At 43.7% G+C, this 22,152-nt stretch overlaps 1 protein-coding gene across 1 annotated transcript in view; it reads right to left on the bottom strand.

Annotated features, from left to right (window-relative positions):
• The window catches only part of ADAMTS20 (ADAM metallopeptidase with thrombospondin type 1 motif 20), a 779,002-nt gene that overhangs the window by 3,150 nt on the left and 753,700 nt on the right, over positions 1-22,152 (bottom strand). Inside the window, exons 34-38 of the mRNA XM_069628019.1 lie at positions 19,922-20,016; positions 14,310-14,404; positions 5,781-5,914; positions 1,561-1,652; positions 220-324 (exon numbers count right to left, since the gene is read on the bottom strand). Of these exons, the coding sequence (XP_069484120.1) occupies positions 220-324; positions 1,561-1,652; positions 5,781-5,914; positions 14,310-14,404; positions 19,922-20,016 (521 nt within the window). The remainder of the gene's footprint in view (positions 1-219; positions 325-1,560; positions 1,653-5,780; positions 5,915-14,309; positions 14,405-19,921; positions 20,017-22,152) is intronic.

The following is a 22,152-nucleotide window of genomic DNA, read 5'->3' as shown; positions in this document are numbered from 1 at the left end:
CTGTCAGTTTTAAGAAGGTCTGGTGTTGAAGATGCGTGAAAGAATGAGGGAAAGCATATTCAAATTGGTTTGTTGTTGTTGGACATGCTCAAACATCTGGCTCCTCAAATGCACTCTTAACCCAAATCAGTCTGGCCTAAACATATATGGATGACATGTGCGATATCTTGCGGAAAGCGAGCTGGGCATTGACTGTTGAGCAGATCCGCCATTACTTACTTGCGACCTGTGTACTTTGACGGTTGCGTAATTTCCCTGAGCAACCCATCTGGCTTCGTTAGAAATTCTAAGCCCGGTCCCCGAAAGATTAATGCTGAACCGCCCCTGAAAAAGAACGACAACATTTGGCAAGTATTGAAAAACATGGGCATGACAGCCTAAAAGAAACTGAGGTATGGCTTATTGATCAAAACAGTTAAAGCCCATCACCGTGTCATGTAACACATATGGAAATCTGCGTTGCGCATGATCCGCAGCCAGCGCACCTGCTCTTGGTTTCACTGATGTCATGAGCAGTTTTCCATTTCCCACAGGTGGTGGCAACCATAGACCTATGATAAGATTTCCCCAGGAGCCCATTTGCAGCATCATGCATGACCGTGATGGCAATTAATAGCTATGGCTGTGAGGTCCTTTTGCATCACATGTGCGTCCTGTAAAGGAATGGCCACAGAGTCCTCCCGCATTGCACCGCAGCAGTGACATTTGCAACAAACATTGGTAATGCCAACAGTTTGGGCTTTTGTGTAGGCACGGGAAAGACATTTGCGAGGCACTGCCTTAGTGGTATTAACTGGCCATCGATGGTAGCAGCTGGGAAATGGTGCACGTGCCTGGGCATATAATTGCAGTGCCGGGCAAATGCCTAATACTTATACACATGCCAAAACTGTTGGCTTTCCCAATGCTTGTTTTTAACAGGACATCTGTGAAGGACACGCATGGTGCTTATACATCGAGTGGCTGAAGGCAGATCTGGTTAAGCCATTTTTATTACAGCAGTAGCGCACTGACAGCTCCAATTAAGCAATTTGCACTCAGACAGCTGGTTTGAAAAAAACCACTGGCAGGCACTTCAGTCACAAAGGTTGATGCTAAGGCTTGATAAAGCTAGATCAAAGAGTTCCACAAGGAGATGCTTTGGGCGGGGACGGGCAGGAACTGTGTGGGAATGGCCATGGGGATTAGCATGCCCATGGGCAGTCAGTGGGTGGGTAAAAAAAAAAAACACCTACACACTTTGTGTCCCTCTTATGCCATTTCTCCCTAGTTGCACTCGAAAGCAAGAGTCTCGGCTGAGCGCACTACCATATAGACAAAACAAAAAAAATGACACTTTCCATGAGTAAGCAGCGCAATGCACGGATGTGCAATAACATAAATAAATAATGCAGGATCTTTTAGTGCAAATTCATGTGTGAGCTGTGCAATTTAGGAGAGCCAGTCTATGGTCTAAAAGAGACTACACTATTTTCATTTTAAGGTACATTTTCAAGCTGGGCGTTTTGTGGCAACAAATAAAAAAAAAACAGGACATATGCGAGAAATAAAATGCGGTACCTGAGGACACTTTGCAGCACTGTAGCAGTCACCGGCGGTGGCAAAGGGCACTGCTTTTCCGTACAGAGTGTGTGCAAACAGGAGGTCTGTAGCTAAGGAAAAAAGATTCCAATCAGAGCATTAGGTCTGCAAAATAGTTCGCCTTTAGTACACTTAAAAGGCACACTCATAAATATGGACTCGCTTTAGGAGTGGAGAACAGGAACTCCTATTATTCCACTGAATTGACATCATTTTATCAACTGTAAGAGGAGGGGGTGGGCGATGCGGTGGACCTGGCAGGCTTTTTCCTCAGTGCGTTGGTGACGTAAATGACGCAGGTGAGCATGCAGCGTGACCGCGTGGGCGTGACGCATGTACAGTGAGCTGGTGGGGTAGAAAGAGGGAGGGCGCACGGCTGAGAAAAAGGGTGCCTAGAGACAGCAATTCGTTAGCGGTCATTTTGCAGGTGCTGATTCGTAAAAGGCATTTTTGGGCTTTTTGTGCATGCTTTTATACGAACTGCGTAATTCTCAGAGAGGCACAGCTCCACCTCACTGATGATGCCCAACAAGGCTGAAACACGTGTATGGGGTTGCTGTTAGTACTCTGTTCAGAGAAGAATTGCCTAGCATTTCAGTGCTGGACTGCCCCTTTGCAGGACAAAAACTGATATGCAGGGATAATTCTTCTCTGTGAAAGGGACCGTGAGCTAAAGACTTGGTTGAGACTCTCCCAGGGACCATCCACCCAAGAACGGTTCAATGGGCCATGGCCGTGCTGGTAGAGACTCCCAGACCCCCCCTTTGATTTGCATATTAAGTATCTTTGGGTCTCGCCCTAAGTTACCAGGGTAATCCAGACGTGGACCCGTTGCTCACTGTTCTCAGAAAGGCACAGCTCCACCTCACTGATGATGCCCAACAAGGCTGAAACACGTGTATGGGGTTGCTGTTGGTACTCTGTTCAGAGAAGAATTGCCTAGCATTTCAGTGCTGGACTGCCCCTTTGCAGGACAAAAACTGATATGCAGGGATAATTCTTCTCTGTGAAAGGGACCATGAGCTAAAGACTTGGTTGAGACTCTCCCAGGGACCATCCACCCAAGAACGGTTCAATGGGCCATGGTCGTGCTGGTAGAGACTCCCAGACCCCCCTTTGATTTGCATATTAAGTATCTTTGGGTCTCGCCCTAAGTTACCAGGGTAATCCAGACGTGGACCCGTTGCTCACTGTTCTCAGAAAGGCACAGCTCCACCTCACTGATGATGCCCAACAAGGCTGAAACACGTGTATGGGGTTGCTGTTGGTACTCTGTTCAGGGAAGAATTGCCTAGCATTTCAGTGCTGGACTGCCCCTTTGCAGGACAAAGACTGATATGCAGGGATAATTCTTCTCTGTGAAAGGGACAGGGAGCTAAAGACTTGGTTGAGACTCTCCCAGGGGCCATCCACCCAAGAACGGGTCAATGGGCCATGTTCGTGCTGGTAGAGACTCCCAGATCCCCCCCTTTGAATTGTGTAATTTTCATGTTTGTCTATGGCAGAGCAGGGACATGGATCACACATTTCGAACATGTCACTTACATCCAGTTCATCCTACAAAGCTGACCTCATCTCTGCCCACATCCGATCTTGATGAGGGTGGAGCCTTGTGTGGATTCGCATGGAATTCACCAGCTTTTTTGCACGTTCTCAAAGATGGCCAATCCACAAGAATCCATGTAAATGCCGCCTGCCATGTGCAGGCATGGCGAGACGCATTTACGGTTTCATGCATGACAAAGTGTAAATACGCATGGAAACCCAAGACCATCTTCTATCCCAGATGTTGCAGAGGACTGAAATTCCTTCAAGGCCTTCTTTTCAGGCTCCCAAGTCTGCCATTCAAGAGTTGCCAGAATTGGCTGCTCTGTTCTTGTCCCTCCTTTCCCTTCTCCCTCTCTCTTCCCGCCCTCCTTTACTTTTTTCTATGCACTTACTCTATCAGAATTGTCCATGGACCTAGTATGATGGAAACAAATGTTGTTTCCCCCCTCCCTTTACTTGTCCCCCGCACCTCTTCCAGCACTATCTGAAATGTCATCAGGCCTAGTACGATAGTCGCTTGTTTTGTTCCTCTCCCCCATTTCTCCTCCCCCCTCCTCTTGTTAATCGCCGGCTCTACCAGAAATGTTGTCAGGCCTAGTACGGTAGTCGCCTGTCCGTTTCCCATTTCCTTCCTTATCTGTGTCTTAGCTCTTGCACTATCTGAAATGTCGTCAGGCCAAGTACGATAGTTATTTTCACATTCTTGTTGTTCATGGCCTGTAAGAATGTCATTGTATTTTCCCTTGTTCCCTCCCTTGCCGTGAAGCACTTTGAAACACATTCTGTATAGGCGCTATATAAATAAACTATCATATCATATATCAATTACTGACCTCCTCAGCATCTCACCCATTCATTGCCTACCCACATCCCCGCATGTGATCTTCAAATCTTCATAGTCCTCAGCGGATCCAGTTACCTTGCAAAATGTTAAGCCTGTCTCTGACCTTCCATGTGTTTCCGGAGTGTTTAATTAGCAGCTAGCTCACAGTTTTTTTAGATTTTATTGAACAGGAGTGACTATGAGACCAGTGCCTGCCACCTCACAGGAGAAAAGACACCCTCAGGGGTGCCTGAGGAGAGTACCTCACAGCAGAGTCCACGTGCAGGTATGCACCTTGAACCTACTTAGTCTCTCAGTGGCCTTCCATACAATCGATCGCTCGAAACCATCCACGTCACATCAGAATCACAATGACCCCTCTCAACAGGCTCGTAGGTTTTCTTAGTAACAGAACCCAACAAGTGGCGCAGTCCTCATTCTGGTCCCCAGTCGCCATGATCGGCCTTCAAGAGGTCCAGCAATCCTCTTCAATGTGCACATGGCCCCTCTGACCTGAACTGGTACGTGACTGGAATAGAATCTTTACCACAATGTTCAATGGTAGCAGAGTGCCCCTACGCCTTCAGGCATGGCTGAATTCCAAGCGTCTCTTTTTCACCCCGTCTTTAAGTTCATGGACAAACTATGGCTTGGAATTCACCATGGTCAACCACAGACAAAGTCCATGGCTAACCACAGTCGGCCTATGATTCTGGACATCGTTGACTACTGACAGTATGGATCGAGGACAGACCATGGGCAGCACAGACTGCTGGTGTACATTGCTATACATGGCAGCCTCTGATCCTGAAGAGTTTGGAGAACCATTAACATACATGAACATGTCGATGTTCTGGCATGTCTGTTTATCTCTTATTTAAATGGCATATTGTCAACACTTTGGGCAAAGCATTCTGGCCAATCAAGACACGAGGAACATTCCAATGTTCTGATTATCTGAAACAGCAACACCTCATCTGTGTACAGATTTGTTTTGGCTTCTTAGATTGGCTGAATCTGCAAGGCCGAAATGGCCCAAAATCAGAATTCTGTACAGCAAGCGGAATGGCAGCGGGAAAGGATTGTCTGCCCATTTCACCACTATGGCAAAGGGTTTTTACCCCTAGCTCGGAGAGCTGTCCTTAACGGTATCTTGGTGCCACCCACACAGTTTCTAGGTTCTTAGATACATTTTAATGATAACAAAAGTTTCTATAAAAAATCTTTTTATTACCATTTGTTGATAAAAACAAATGCACAAGGTATCTGTAAGAAAGCAGAAAACTCAGCAATCACAAGTAGTCCAGCACATTGCTAAGCTCAACACCAGTTATAGAACAAAACCAGAGATTGCTCACCAGTGCAACCACCCCATGCAAGAGGGTGATGGGAGGTGCAATTAGTCCATCAAAACAGCTCTCAGCTTAGAATCCCACCCCATCATTAATCATGTAACAAGTGCTGTATGCTCGAAAAACGGTGCTTGTCCCATAAGTTTGAGAAGGTACTTTTAGTGTACTTTTAGTGTACAGTCTGAACTCAAGGATTGTGATATTCTTTGAAAGTGTGTTCCATGTATTGGGAAGATATAGAAAGGAACTAGAAGATAGACCTTGGAGTTCATTCAATGTGTGGGGTGCTGTAAAGGTATATAGCATTGTTGGTACCCAGCTAAATGTGGGCTATCGAAGTCCCACATATAGTTACATTTACAGTCAATCAAGTTATGAAGCTGACAGTATTTTCCAAATTATTCTCTTTTACGGTTTGAGGGCCACACCCAAAAATGCATCAAAGCCTCTTGATTGAACATAATCGGTAAACCTACTTTTGATTTGCATTGAGATGACATCAAGCCTTATTTTGCTGAACATCGTATATCCGGCGGCGAGGTAATCATTTTTGCATTCGCATTCAAGATTTCGGCTTCCATTGAATGGACACACGTAGGGATTTTTCAGCCTGTAAAATATGATATGATGTTACCTTTTAGCACCTGTTTAGTAGGACACACACATAGAAACAAGATATGGATGCACAGATATATTTTATTCGTGTGCATTTAAAAAGGGATACCTACATTTCACCGAATACAATTTCACCTAATGAGAAATCTTCAATTTCTTTTTTCTTCGAATTTGGTTGGATAAGTGTGTACATTTTAAAACATAGATGCGGGTGGGGTAAGGGGATAGGATAAGGTAGGGGGAACTGGACTGGGGCCTGGGGGGTCTACCACACGTAATTAAAAAACAATGAGAAGAAAAAGTAATTAGAAGATTTCACCTTTAGGTGAAGTAAATTTGGTGAAATCACATCCATCTATTTAAAGATACTAATGATGTGACATTACAAAGTTAATGTTAATCTAAATATATACACATTTTAAGTATATGCATACATAGACATTATATTTTACTATTGTCTGCTTAAATGTATATCACTGATGTGACATTATGTTAGGTGGGACCCGTCGGGGAAGGGGAAATGCATAAGGATACCAACCAGCGTGTCCTTCGATGGTTCCTATCTCTGCAACCGTTCAATTTCCTTACCATACACAAGCCGACTGGATTCAAACTGGTGGCCGACTATATGTCCAGGAATGCTCCCTTGCCCAATCGGCCAGGGTTTGTGGTGGGGAGATTGAGGTGGGACCTGTCGGGGAAGGGGAAATGGGAGACCCTGGGGTCGTGGAAGTTGGCCGCGAGGGGAAAAAATACACACCCATCCCACCAATCCTTACCTGTGTGCACCGAGGCCGGCGTCGGAGGTTGTAGCCCAGGATCAGGGCTGGAGATGGCGAGCCCGCGAGAGACGGGGCAGCTGCGTAGCCAAGACCTGCGCACCCCGGCGAGCTCCTCTCGCCGCCGGAAAAGACACGGAGGGAGAGATGGCTTGCTAGGCGAGGCAGGCCGCTCTGCAGGAGCAAGGATGCGTTGGCCCACATGGAAGGAGGGAGGAGGAGCGCCGAGGTCATCCAGAGGGGGGGCCTCACGTGACGGACAGGACTGTGGATGGGTCTTCCCTGGCAAGCGGGAGAATCAGGTGATACGGAAGCAGACGGCAGCCTTTAAAGGAGGTGGGATAAGGCAGGATCAGCCAATGGGAAGCACGACAGACAGGGAAGGTTCCAATTGGAGGGGAAACAAGTCACTCACAGCATATAAAATCCCGGGAACTGATCAACTCTGTGTTGTTGCTTTTTCTGGTCATACAGAGAGGACGAGGAGAGAAAGAACGACTGCTGGGCCTATCCGGACACCAAGGAGGCTTAGGAGGGCTAAGTTACGACCCTGGAATGCTGCCTGAGAAGTGAAGTAACTCTCAAGGACTAAATTGACTATAGTTTCTTTTGGTTGAATTTTATGAATAAAGCCTGAATTCAGCAATTAACCACCTGGTCCGGGTCGTGATTCTTACACATTACAAAGGTGATGTTAATATTGACCCGTATAACTTAAAACAAATATGAAGAAATATTGAACAGCTAGCCAGCAGTTCGTTTTTAATTTGCTTGCGGCGATACATAGCAACATATCCCTTTTGTCATCCACAGATAATGGATGAAGGACGATCCCAAACGTGGGCCAAGAGTGGTCAGCATTGCTAATTTAATGGCCTGTTAGCCACGCGGGGTGACTGCACATAAAAAATCGTTACGTATTTGAATTCTGTATCCTCCTGCTGCTCGCTCACTCGTACTCTATATGCCCCAATTGCCCTCCACCTTACTGGCCCTGGACCAGCCGAAGCTGCCTTCCTCTTACACTCATTATAGTTTAATATCTTTATCCGGCTATCTGCATTACAATACACATAAAACATAAATAAAGCACCAATTGTTAAAAGATGTACTACATCCAAAATAGCATTGCAACACAACTCAATTGATTATATATTAAGAAAAAAACATAGGGAAGGGGCCGCACTAACACTCTCAAACAAACTATATATAAACGCGCAGGTCCTTATTGCCTTTATTATAAAATGAGGCCTGAGCCAAAACCGGCAAAGAGCTAAAAAAGAACAGGCCATATCAATAGTAAACGAGTCCGATCTTCCTCCTTCCCCATTTCACATGCCGTTCGATTTCCACTTCGCCACATTATAGGTTTATTCGAGGGCAATATATATAGTCTCCTGCCATCTTTAGATCTAACTCCAAATTTCCTCTAGATTTTGTGGATATACGCGATTGTTCGTGTACGTCACTAGTGAGGGCAATTTATCCATGCTTTACGTGTCCAACTCCCTCCCGTTTTTACAGCCTTAGTTTTAAATTCCTTTTTGAGAATGCTTAGTGCCCTAAAATATCTCTCCAAACCAAGTCATCCACCTGCATTTTACCAATTATACTTATGGATATCCTGGCAAACAGCCATTTCATATACCCCTGCATTCAGATTAATGTTAGTGGAAAAACCCAAATGTTTAAAAAAAAAGTAAATTAAGAATCTAGAGTGGGCCTCTACCGCCTAGATTGGTTACCCCCCAATTCTGTTCTTATTACACTACTTGGAGCACCTGGTGGAAGGCCCATTATTGCACTCATTCGCCCTCCCGTTTCCCTGTCGTGGGGACTCCCTTTCCAGATGAAATAGGGTAATTCCAACAGTGACCATCTCCACTCCCTGGAGGGGGTCCTGAGGAATTGCTGCCCACACTGTACCCCTCAGCTACCTCCAAGACTAGACTGCATTTCGGTATACAGTGGCTAGAATGTACACACTGCACATTAAATGCTTTCATCCCCTTTTTGTGTCCCGAACCAGATCAGTGGGCTCTGGCGGAATGTAATGCCTTTGGTCCTCTAGGACGGGAGGCTCTATTGTCTACTAATACTAAAGTTCATGTATGCAGTTCATTGGTTACGACATCTTTGCGCATTGCGTGGAACGATTTGTTGTCACTTCTGGACAAAGATGCTTTCAGATGCTTAAGGTCTTCTATTTGATTGAATCCTAAGATCAGCGAGAACACTAGAACAATTTTTTGGCCAGATTGGTTTCTGGTTGGCATTAAACAGATTGGTGATCTGGAGAGAAATGGCCGATGGATGACCACTAATGAGTTAAGAGAGAGGTGGAATTTCTGGGATATGACTGATTCGGCATACAGACGTTTGAAGAGATGTGTGGGAGACATTGATTGGACTAATACTGTGAACTTGGATGTTTTTCTTGCAACTACTGAGAACAAGATTGGTGGCTTAGCGAGCAGGGTGTACAGGATGATTGTATTGAATTATGGTGGTAAGGATACGCTACGGAATGCTTGGAGTATGAGGATTGGCTCCGAGATTACACCTGATTGTTGGCGAAATATTTGTAGAAATGTATCATTGTGTTCTCTGAACCTGGGTGAACGGACGAGACAGATCAAAATACTTAACCGTGTTTATTGGTGTCCTGAAAAACTGCAAAGAGGAGGGATGGTTGATACTGATGAGTGTTGGGGATGTATGAATGCTGTTGGATCTATGGAACATATGTTATGGAGTTGTGTAAGAGTTTCTGGCTTCTGGTCTGAAGTCTGTGAGGCTTGTTCTCAGGTTTTTGGAGGAGATCCAAATTTGGACTTCAAAACAATGATACTAGGAGATGACTCTGAGATTGATGATCTTTGCTCAGCCCATAAAAAAATTCTTTTTAGGGGGGCAATTGTCGCGAACCGATTGATTCTTCGGGGCTGGAAAAGCCGAGTTTCTCCTTCAATGGAAGAATGGACAGATGAAATGCATAAATTGTCGAGAATTGAAAAAATGATTTATAAATTGAAATGCAAATTGAGTCTTTATGAAAAAAATTGGAGTAGATTTAATGATCTATTTTAAGGTGGGATTTCCACCCCTCTCTCTATCCTTTTTTTTTTTTTTTTTTTCTTTTTTCTCTCCAATCTGCTTATGGATTTCTCATTATATATGAAATTTGTATTTGGTGTATTGTTTTTGATTGTTATACGGTTTTTTATATTGTTAATAAATATAAATATATGAATTTAAAAAAAATGATATGATATGGCATTTGTATGATATGAGATGTATTTAATGTGTTTGCACAGTGTGGCCCCTGTTTTCTGTTCCATCCACCCCCCTTCTTAACTCAGTAGTGGGTATTCTGGAAGTTTATCGTGGACTTGTGAAAAGTGACAAAGTACTGGCACTCCCACAGCCATCCAAATGCTCTTTTTCTATTAGTGTTGCTCTTCTAGGCACATGCCTACTTCGTTAAATAAATGAATAGATGCAAATAAATAATTAATTAGCAAAATTAATATGGGCAAATTGCGAGTAAACTTTGTTTTCTCCACTCTGTGGAACAAAACCTAATGTTAAGATAACGTGTATTTGTAGAGCGCACGTACACCTCCCAGAGGGCGTTACTGACAGATAACAGATGTGTATTGTTAGCCAACTCAGTGGTACTCATTTTATTGACCTCTGAAGGATGAAGGGCTGAGTGGATCTGCTGGGATTCGAACCTGTGACCATGAGGTCAAACACAGGCACCTGTAATGGATGCATTAATCCAATGAGCCACAGACCAGGCTTATATGATGTGATGAGGGACGGGAGGAAATGACATACAGGATACAGTTTGCTATATTGTGGCTGTAGAAAAAACCATTGCAGTTAAGTCACAAATGCCGCAGCACTACCCAGAGCCATCACTGGAAGTTCACATTAAGTTTAGGACCATAGAGCAATGCATTGTGGGCATGATAACTAGGTCAAAAGCATGCTTGTTCCAGAAAATTGTTTTGGTCTCCATCAAACCATCATACACAGCTTTCAATGATGCAGACAACTGCATAAATGTTCATCACTGTGTAGTACATTCTGACAGCCTTCTTCTTCTTCTTAATTATCGGAGGCGTGGGCGGACCCACGCAGGCGCTTCCCCATCCTATAGGATGATGTGCACCGTACCCACTAATTATTATTTGGCTCCATTTAAGCTCACAACTCCTCCCACCTCCCCGTCTGCCTCACAAAATCCAACATCACACTACTCCTCCTCCTGCCTCTCTCCCCATCACCTCTCAGTATAGTCCTCCCACTCAGCTCAGCCACACCCAACGCAGTCAACCGAACCCTCATCAATTCTCTCTCTGCAACATGTCTTTCACACCTAATCAAAAAATGTCCCACCGTTTCAGGCACCCCACACACCGCACAGTCCCTTGATTCACGCTTCCCTATTCGAAATAGACAGTCATTCAGCCCCACATGACCTATCCTCAACCGATTCAGCATCACCTCCTCCCCCCTCCTCCATTCTGAACTCCCTGCATCCACCTTCACCGACACTTTCCCACAAACACCGAACATTCACCTGTCCTTTACCCCATTCACCCACCTCTGACAGCCTTGTCATTGGGCTATTGTGGTATGCAAAGCAAACAGATCAACGTTATGGTGGGTTTATAAAGGCATGAAAATAAGACCTTGAACCTGAAATGTGAAAGTAGAATATGCCATTTCAGCTGCCACGTGTGCCACAGCGCCACTCCGGAGCCATCACTGCAAGTTCAGCTCTAGTTTAGAGCCACTGCGCAATGCACTGTGGGTATTTAAATTAGCTCAAAAAGCAGTGAGGCTGAATGCTGTTTAGCTAGGTATTTACGTATGTTCCTTGGACATAAAATTCCTCAAACTTAGAATGTTAAGTCATCCAAAACTGTAGATGTTCACTGTAGAAATGCAAACATTACGGCAGATAGCAGATATCCCCAAGGACGAAATATGGGGGCTTTGCTTACTCGGGTCATCAACTGAGAAGTAGGAGGGTGTTATTGGATTAGTTGGCCCAATGCACATTTCTGATATTAGAGTGAGGACCTGACACGGTCAGATGAATGGTGTCTTGTGATAGGCAATGGAGGCCACACATGCTGAAATGACAGCCCTGGAGATATGCACTGTTGGCAACCTCTTGTGTTGTGCAGTTGGGCCTCAGCCCCGACCGTGGACCAGTAAACAAAGGGGCGATGGTGTGACAATGGTCTTGTGTTGAGACTATCTGCACCTTGAGGTGGTATAAGTTTGGGCAACAGCTTGGCCAATGAGTAAAGACCATGAAGGAGGTGATGAGTAGTGGTGATGGACCACGCACAACATTGAGACTATGGCTACTAATCCAAAAGACTTGTCCCTGCAGTGACCTTCCTCATGTCTGAGCGAGCACTGTGGTTAATGCCTATGCCTGCATGTGGATGCATTTGGGTTGTTTGATCACAGTGTAAACATTTGCGGCGGAATTAACCGTAGTCAACTTCACTGCAAATCTGTTTTCACTTTGGCCAAACAAACCAAATCATGCCATGCTTCCAACCTTCCACTCCCTTCCCCTACTTACTGTTTTTCCCTCCGCCTCCACACTCCTCCTGCACCCCTGCAGCATAAGATCTTTCCCTCAAACGCTGGTCGGATCCCACGCCGCAAGGTCCCTTTTTAAACAAAACCTTTAAGCGGTCGGGTGCGGGGGACACCCCCACAACCCCCGCTGACATTATTGTGAACAAGGGTGTGGGTGACACCCCCGCAACCCACGACCCCCTTGCTCACTATAATGCCCTTTTGAATGGGAGATTTGATCGTAATGATCATATTCGATCGAATCTTTCATTCAAACAATTTATTTTGGTCAACTTGGGTAATACCCATGTGGATAATTGAATGTCCTGCTGGACCACCCTTGAACCAATTAGTCCCTTAGAACCTCCTGTCTGTACCTTTTCCTCTTGACATCCTAAGGGTCCAATCGCCCTAAACCCTTAGCCAGACCAAAGGATGAGCTTTTTTTGGTCAATATTAAAACCCTCACCTCATTAAGGATGACCTCAACGCTTCACTAATTCACTCTTGTGTGCAGCCTACATTTTACTTTTCAAGAATTCTCTCGAGGGGACTTTTGACCTGGCCTGCTCCAAACATAACTCCAAATCCTTTACCCTTCCAAATAGGAAGGGCCTTTGTTTTACGATCCGTACTGAGGAATAACCTACCCTTCTAGCAGAGAGTAACTAATGAACTGCTTCTTATCAAATTAGATTTAAAAGACAGTGTGGCTCATGAAATACTGCTTAAGAACTACAATATTGGCCACTACTGATGATGGCCACTTAGGAACCCAGGCAGATGCCCACCAAATCCGAAAACAAGGTGAAGTGCCAGTTTGTGAAATTGAGAAACCACCTTCTTTTTATTTAAATTAAAATCTGGCGAGATATTGAAGATTTTATTAACTTTGTTGACGGCCATCTTGATGATGTCATCAATGGTACACACCAAACACTGACACCATGGAAACTATACATCTATGGGTACTTTCTGATGACACCAAACCAGTCCCATCCTTTCCTCACTAAAACCGCCACAAACTCAAATGCTCCTTTACAATATTCTGTTGCACTATTTCCCCTGTAAAAGCATACAGTAACTATGTAAACCGCATCTTAACATATACCTGGATTCAAATAACATAGCTGTGGTGCAGAACTGGAATGAATTGGACAGAGGTGAATTAAAACTCAATTTTGAAAGAAGACCGAGAAATAGATTAACATTCTCCCTCTAAAAGGGGAAAGGGTACACCTGAATGGGTTTCGTTTGAGGCTCGGTCAAATGAACAGAATATAAATATCTAATGTCATCCAAAATACGCCTACCATCCATAAAGCTGATGCCAGATCTGTCGTGAAAACCAGCATGTTTCAGTCTCGGGAGGATAGCTCAGGGGCAACATGCTCCCCTCGATGCCCGGGTCCGCGCTTAGAAACCTCTGGGTATTAAGCAAGTTATAAATAACATATCATATCATGGCCGGGGGGGGGGGGCCTAGAACGTTGCCATTTTGCTACCAGATACAACACAGAGGAACTTCCAGCCCTAAGGCCTTATATCATCTGCCTAGAGTAGCTGAAGTCCTAAGGCACACCCTACGGACTGTCCCACGACTCGTAGAACATCCTCCGGGATGCATACGGTTTTGTATGATTGCAGGACACCAAATGAGCTTCCCTGTGCTTGGCCCTACACATTGCATCTTCTGTAATAGATGGAATGAGACATGCACTTTGAGGCTGGCATACCCTTAAAAGATTATATCACAGCACATACTCCAAAAGATGCTTTTTCTGAACATTTGCAGCTCGCCAAAATGGAGACCTTTCCATTGGAATGCACTTACAGTGGCACAATCTGAAATGGCAGCCCCCATGCAGATGAGGGCGCAAAACAGCAACATGCAGAATAGTACGTATGTGGTAACTTTGATTCAAAGAGGATTCAGTTTACATCCATATTTATAAGGTCTATTCTGGAACATTCTCTCAGGAATGAAAGATGTCTTACCTGTAGCCATACACTTCTGAGAAGTTGTCCGCTTCTCCTTTAGGCAATGTAACATATTCCTTTGGGCTTTCGGACGGCATGCCTGCACAATAAACCTGCAATGGGAAATAAATAGATTTTATATAAATAGTTTAAGACTGATCACTTAATCAGTAAAAGACGGGACTGCATACATTTTGTTGTGAAGAGTGTTAATCACATTGGGGGATGCAGGTTTGAGGGTCAGGTTGGAAAAATCGAAGTTTAGGTGAACCTTCATGGAATATATGGGGCATGTCCACATCGGTAATGAGATCCGACCAAATGATAATTTGTTAACAGGCCATCACAGATCTTAGGCATCCAGTATCCAGACAGGATGTGATGGCCATTTTGGGGTTGTTGGAATATTATAGGAAAAGTGTTGTATACTTTTCTAATAAGACACATGATACTGGACATCTTTTAAAGAAACCCTTGATTTTTGACTGATCTAAGGTGTTTAAGAGAGACTTTATTGAAATCAAAAAGGACATTTTGGGAACCCCATTGTTGATCAGATTTGATGATGAGTACAAAACTATTTTGTAGACGGATGCCAGTGGCACAGTCCTTGCGTGCGCGTTGTTTCTAGTTCAAGGCTGTGAGGATAAAACGGTTGTTTTCCTCGCACTGTTTCAATGGAGCAGAGTTGAGGTATTCGTTATAGGAATGTCTCTATGGTGTTAGTAGGGGAAACCAAAGTTTGAAACATATTTCTGGGGACTGAGATTTGTGCTACGAAGTGTCCGCAAACCGGTGAAGTACATGTTCACCAGTAAAGGGTGGTCAGATGGGTCACATACACGTGGGGCCCCAAAATAGAAGCCAAGTGGGGACAACATGGCGGCAAACGCCATGCATAGGATCTTGTCGACCTAGGGGCAGAATGGGACTTGTGAGGATAATGAGGATGAACAGGTATTTGCTACGGTGGCAGCACTAGTGGCAGAGCTACCCAAGTCACACCTAGGAATCGCCTGGAGGGCAGGGATTTCAGTTCTTTTCAGAAATGCAAGAGAAGCGGCCCTGATCGCCACCAGGATGGTGTTCCTGTATGTTGGGGCATAGCAGGAGGAAAACTGTTTCCTGTTCTTTTTCCTGTGGGGAAAGTTTAGTTTCCAGCCTAGAAATGTTCTGGCTCCTAGAGGAGTGTGTACCACTGAAGTGTTAGGTTTCTCCGGAAGGTAGGCGGCCGACCGGGTGGTGGTTGCCTTGTAGGTGATACAGGCTTACCACAGGCTGCAGATGTAAGAAGATTTCAGGAGGGTCATGAATGAGATATGCGTAGAGGGTGGAATGGCCCTTGGGTGCTCGAGGATGATGCCCCCTGAGGAGTTTGTGAATGATTGGTTGAGTTGGCAAATCTTGGGGTGAAGACGCCCAAGGGGCTTTGTGCCACGACTACTGGTGTCCTGGGCTTGAAAAGGATGTGGAACACACTGTGAGGATTCTTGAAGCTTTCAGGGATAGTGATTGGATTGTGAAGGTTAGGAGAGAGCCCCTGGCTGTTAATTAGTTTTTTAAGGGGCCTGGGAGGAGGTGGCATTTGAATTTGTGGGACCAGTTAATGCAAAGTTTTCTCGAAAAGTCCAAGCTACGAGTCAGGCCACCACATGAATCATATGGTTCCATCTGGAGGTTTTGAGGGAAGAGGGATTTTCTTCCAGGCTTCTAACAGACAATGGGGTGCAGATGACCTTGAGAAGGAATAGTCACTCACTGTAAATGGGGTGACACATTCCCATTGTGCACTGTATCATTCCCAGTCCAATGGTAATGTAGAAATGTTCAATCACACTTTGCTTGAGAGTGGGGAGATGGCTCTAGGATTTGGGGGTGACTGGGAGTACAATGCTCAATGCCAGATAGCCACGTATTGTCTTGAACCTCGTGCCCTGATGGGCCTCACTCTTTTTGAGATTCTCCAATGGAGAAAGCCTAGTACAAGAGTCTGCCGGGTGAGTGAGAGGGTCAAGACAGATGAAGAAAGGTTGGGAGAGGAGGAGGATGGAATTCAATGGGCAACCATAGTATATCATGATGTGAAGTACGGTTTTAAACAGAAATAGACTGAGGGCCAGGGACATGGTAAGAATGCTTGATCATGTGCTGAAAGAGCTATCTTAGTTTTTAAACCCCCTTTGAGTGGTAGGTCTATTTTAATATGCAGTCCATTTGGAGAATGGAAGAGTTTGAAATAAGCTGCAAGTGGTAACATGTAGGTAGGATTCTCCATCTTGTTCTTCCGTAACGGGTAAGGAATGTTGAGTTTTCTTCTTTTCTTTGCCAGTCTCTTTCCCCAGGGACTCCAGGGCGGCTGGTGCTAATGTCACTAGGCCTCAGCTTGGTCACATCACTGGGCTGTTACCAGGGAGCTCTGAAAATGCTGATGTCAGGGTATTCCATCTGCATGGTTTTGGGAGGCACTTGGAGACACCTGGTGGTGTGGAGGTCTTGAACCTTCCATTCAAACAACACCTTCCTACCCCAGATGTGGACAGCAGCACCGTGCTCCAGCTTAATGCTGTGATTAACATCCGATGCAGGATCAGAGGCAATCCTCAAAGCGCGTGTTCTGTAGGTCCTCTCCTAGAGCATCATTTCACCTCTCTCCAAAGGCCTCGGTAAGCTCAAAAGGATCTCAGATCAAACTACACACGGACAGCACAGCGAAGCATGTATCTCAGCACTACTGATGAATCCCATATCGCGTACATCAACATGTAGAGGCTAGAACCAGGCCATGCGCGTACCCAAGTAAACCAGTATTAAGGAGAGATGACCATGGTAAAATGCTCATCTGCGTTAATTCAACAAGTTGACATTCATATTTTATCGATACAGTTTCACTAAAGATGCCAGGAGTCCTGACCCGTCCAAAGTGGATGCACTTCCATCAACGCCTGCACCCACATACATCACATCACTTTGTTCTGTTCTTGGAATGGCCAGTTAGTATGCTGTATCAATAATCTGCACCAAATGTTACATAGTTTCCTGTTGGGACCCTCTGGACATTAGTGGCTACATGACACTTGGACACCAGACCCCATTCCCCGGATTTCAGCACAAGTCAAAATTTGTTTGTGGATTTGTGGCTTGTGGTATTTTCTGCCCGTCTTGCCAGCCACCTGATTGGCTGAGCGCCCTTCCCTGGGTGTGAATAGTTATTTGAGATAGGGAATCAAGGAATCGCACGCAACATGAACTGTAAGACATAGGAATCACTAGACACAGCCAGAGCCAACCACGAACAAAAGTAATCAGAGAAAGAACAGGAATCTGGGGCTCATTGCAATGAGTCTTTCTTTTATTTTTGACACAAGAACTTGACTTGAGATGTCACCACCTACAGTGGCCCACCACACCCACCTGAGCGCACTTGTTAGGGTTGGAGGTACCTAGATTTATATGTTTGATAGGTCTTGTTATGCCTAAATCCTGCACTATTGTTGACATCTCTAACTAAACATCTCCCCTTACACACCGATGTGCAGTAGGACATTTTGGGCGTGTCTCTGCAGAGAATTGGATTACCATAATAAACAGTCTTGGACCCAAATGACCGGACAGACTCAAAGAATATGGAAAAGTACTACTTTATTATCTGTTCAATAAAGTAGAGGAATCTGGCAAACAACAAATTGTAGTCCACACACTCACAATACAGATTGGTTACACAAAGGCTTTATACCTCAATGTGCGTCAGCTATGAAATCATCCTACATGGCAAGTAATGAAATCTATCGGGTTCAGGGATTGGTTAGGGGAACATGTGTAATTATAGAGTCTAAAAGTGTTAGTAACTTTATTAGTTGCCCATCCTCTGGTAGTCAAGCCTTGAACTTTCCTTCAACTACGTATAATACAGATTATAGCAGCATAACAGTAGCAGATTGGCTCATGCAACATTGTGTGCTCATCGTTGCATAGGCCCTCATGTTAGGTTGGCATCCTATCCCAAGCTTGGATGCTCGGCTCATTAGCAGCACGTAGGAAAAGCGAAACTTAGGTGCAGAGAACAACATCAGACTACTGCCTACTTGCCCAATTAGTCTACCCTCTCTCATCAGCCAAGCCTTCAGCAAAGGCCTCTCCTTTGTACTTGACGTTGATGGATCGTCTATTCTCTGGAACTTTAATGGGAGTTAAGGTACATCGTTATCTTCAACCAGGGCTTATGAATAGGCCTTGTTTTCTGGTCTTGCACCACTTGTGAAGAGACCACGATTTTGTCCATTTCACCTTTTATTTAGAGCTATTTGATTCAATTATCTCAGGTGTCATTAACCTCTTCGGCCTCTGGTTGCTCCGTCTCAGATAGGCATTTTTGCATCTTTTATTGTCAATACTTGGCACTCATAAATGTTTGCTCATTTACATAATCTAAGAGAAATATGTCCTGCATAGATTACTTATCCCCGTTGACTCCCCTTGAGCCCTTCAGTAGCTTCTCGCTGTGGCATCCTTGATCACCGGCCAGCTGCGATTCTTTGTTCATTTACACATTTGTATTTCCAGCCTCTGTCAGCTCTACAGCTCTGGTCTTTCTCCTTCGAGCTCTTTGTTTACTATTATTGAGAACCGGCGTCTATCTTTTCAACATGGCCGCTTTACCCGTGTTATGTTTTCTACTGCAGCAAACGTCTATATTTCTCATCTACCTTGCGTTTCTGCGTATATACATTCCCTGCTCATCTGGTTACTAGTCTTCTTTGAATATATGGTCTCTCTTTTTACTTCTACGTATGTTAACTCTTGTTTTTTTAGTTACATCTTCATTCTTTAAGTATTCTTATATCGTTTCAGTGCATCATTGTATCATCTCCTTATGACATCACTTTGACCCTGTCAGATCTTCTTTACAGTTCCTCGCTATTCAGTGGTGTCTGCAAATCTCCTGCTACCACCTCAGTACGAGGGTACATTCAATACAGTTGTCTGAGTGCATAATGTCTCTCATACACTCAATGTGGTATTGGGATGATACCTAGTGTCATACACAGTGTCATCCTGATGTTCATCTAGTATGATGGAGGTGAGGGGGTGGAGTCTATCTGGGACATACACGCCTGCTCCTTTACACCTACATAGATAGCTCTCCTATACCTACATTGTTAATGTAAAGGATTCTTCTGGACGGTGGACCAGCTGGGTGCAATAATGATGTTCCAACTCGATATTGGCAGAATTTGCAATGGTCTTACTTCCTCTCTTTTCAATCCACCTGGTTTTGTTTCTAAGGACTAGCCTGAAACATTTTAGAATCTAAAACAGAGAAAACCTCTGCATGGACATTTCTAAAATAAAAAATCAATGTTGGATTATGTAGATTTCATAGTAATGGCTGCATAGGGTTCGCATAGTAAATGTGCTGCATTAATTGGGGATGCAGCAGATTTAAAACCAGTTTCATGTTTATCACCCATTGTCTCAACAGCATCAAGCAGAGCGTTGCATGTCACGTGCCTCCATTACAGCTTGGGCAACCCCGTTAAGTGGTAGTCACTTGTTTTGATTGCCAGTAGCCTTAGCATTTTATGAAAGTCCAATTGTAAATACATGCAGGATCTGCTTATATATACAAATACCTTTACAGATTGGCCCTTAATATTCAGTAGGAATTCACCATCCTTCCTTAGTCGCTTCTTTATCTGTAGGTCTTTGCAGCTGGTAAATCGTTCACCTTAGTAAAAAAAAAACAATTACAATAAATACAGAGCAAGATTAACAGCACCAAGGCTGTATTTAACACATTTTTCTTTGTAGGTCAATTTTACTTTTTCACACCCAATGTCTTTTTAAAGAGCGTAGTTATTGCTTGATCTTTGTTATGTGATGTATGGCTCTTTCGTCCTGCTTTTCGTCCTCTATGCTGGGATCGACTCATTGTAGTGTGTCAATGGACTCTACAGTTAACGTCCGAGTCACAAGTGGAGGGGTGTTCAAATTATTTTCCATTATTTTAATGTATACTTCTATTTCTGTTTCTTTTCCACCTTATTTTTTTTGACTGTCCCTAACCAATCCAACCTTTTGCATAATTGCAATGCATGTGGGCTACACCCCCACTAATGAGTTTTTTTTATCTATCTAGATTTGTTTCCCTGTACATTCATTTGCCTGACTGTCATTCCCATAATAGAGTTGTTGTCAATTACACGTTTTCTCATTTTGTAGGATCTCGTTGATATCATTTACATTCTTTTTTAAAGAAGAATTCAAGCGCAGAAACGTCACAGGCATACTTCATATTTTAAGATTGAGACACTGCAACTACTGACTTTATGTCTATGTAATTTTGCAGACCTGCGATTTTGTTTGGGCCAATTTACAGAAATCTGCAATTGTAAATCTCAAAAGCCCATATAGTTTTAAAAGGGATTTTTGTGCATTGCCCTCATTGTAGAAATAATGGAACAATCTGTCGAGGCTGGAGCTAAGTGTATCCTTAATGAACATGGACCAATAATAAAACGTCCCTCAAGCCTTCTATCAGTTATCATCTGGACTTCATGGAAAATAAATATCATTTAATGACCCTCACTAAACTATTTTATTTTTTAACTAGTTTTTATTGAGAGACTGTGCCGCTATAACCGCACACTAACTTCCACTCTAACAATGTATTTATTCCTATGGGATAGAGTGTGCCTTTCTTGAAGTTTGTCCACTTGAATTAATGTAGGTATTCACCCAAGTCTGATAAGTTTGATTATGCGACTTAATTTGAAAATCACAGCATCTCTTTTCATTGGTGGGAATGGTGAATGTACTATGCCACTTAATATTTTGGATGGGATAAAAATGGCTCTGTGATGCCGCATTCACATTTTAATGTATATGTTAATGGCCTCAGTAAGGCTCTTGTTCTAAGAACAGTTGATGTACCACATATGAAGGGTAATCTGATTCCATTTCTGATGTACGCAGACAATACTGTTTTAGTTGCTAGAACACCTGCTGCTCTACAAACCTTGATAGATGATTATAGAAATGTTATTATGGAACGTAGATTAGTGATTAACCAGATCAAATCTAAGATCTTCATTATTCCAGGTCATAGAGCTTCTAAAAATAGATTTATTTTTCAATAGGTTTGAATTAGGCAAGATGGCTAATGTTGATTATTTGAGTCTTCACTTGTCAATAATTTTACTTGAAAGGCCATGTTAGTTTCTTTACAATCAAACAAATGGGGGTATTTTAACTTTGTATGGTAACCCTGGAGGACAATCAGTAGTGCCAGCATTAAGAGTCAAGGAGCACTGGTGTTTGGGTGCACAGAACAATAAAGCCCCTAGATTCCGTGGAAGTAAAATGTGCAAAGTCATTCTTAGGCATACATACATCGACAGCTAAAGAACTGGTCTATCCAAAACCAAACTACAGACCAATGACTTATTATGTAGTATTGGACTCTGTTTTATTGTGGTTAGTAAGTTGGAGGAACGATAAAGTGATTTTACCCCTGAATCTATTACATCGTGTTATAGCTCTTGATGGTTCAAAGGGAATTAAGTGATGTGTCAAGACAGTGGGGTAATGAGGTCTTGCAGACCTGATTAATTATTGTATCTTTGATTACAGTCGTAGAAGGGCTCGGTTGAATGGAAGGCACTGGAAGTTGATGATGAAAACTTAATTAAATGGCGGCATGAGTAAGATGTCTTCTAAATCTTATATTGTATCAGCACCAAAATATCATTGGACAATTAGCATTTCTTTTCCATATTCAGGATTATCTATCAAGCCAGGATTTTAATTACTTGCATGAGACTCGACTAGTTTCCCCCTGCATGAGAATAGGAGGAAGTGGTAT

The sequence above is a fragment of the Ambystoma mexicanum genome, chromosome 12 (genome assembly GCF_040938575.1).
Source record: "Ambystoma mexicanum isolate Mex_15411 chromosome 12, UKY_AmexF1_1, whole genome shotgun sequence".
In the NCBI taxonomy this organism is placed as follows: Eukaryota; Metazoa; Chordata; class Amphibia; order Caudata; family Ambystomatidae; genus Ambystoma; species Ambystoma mexicanum.
The sequence above is the reverse complement of the archived record's forward strand: the minus strand, read 5'-3'. Positions and strand labels throughout refer to the sequence as shown.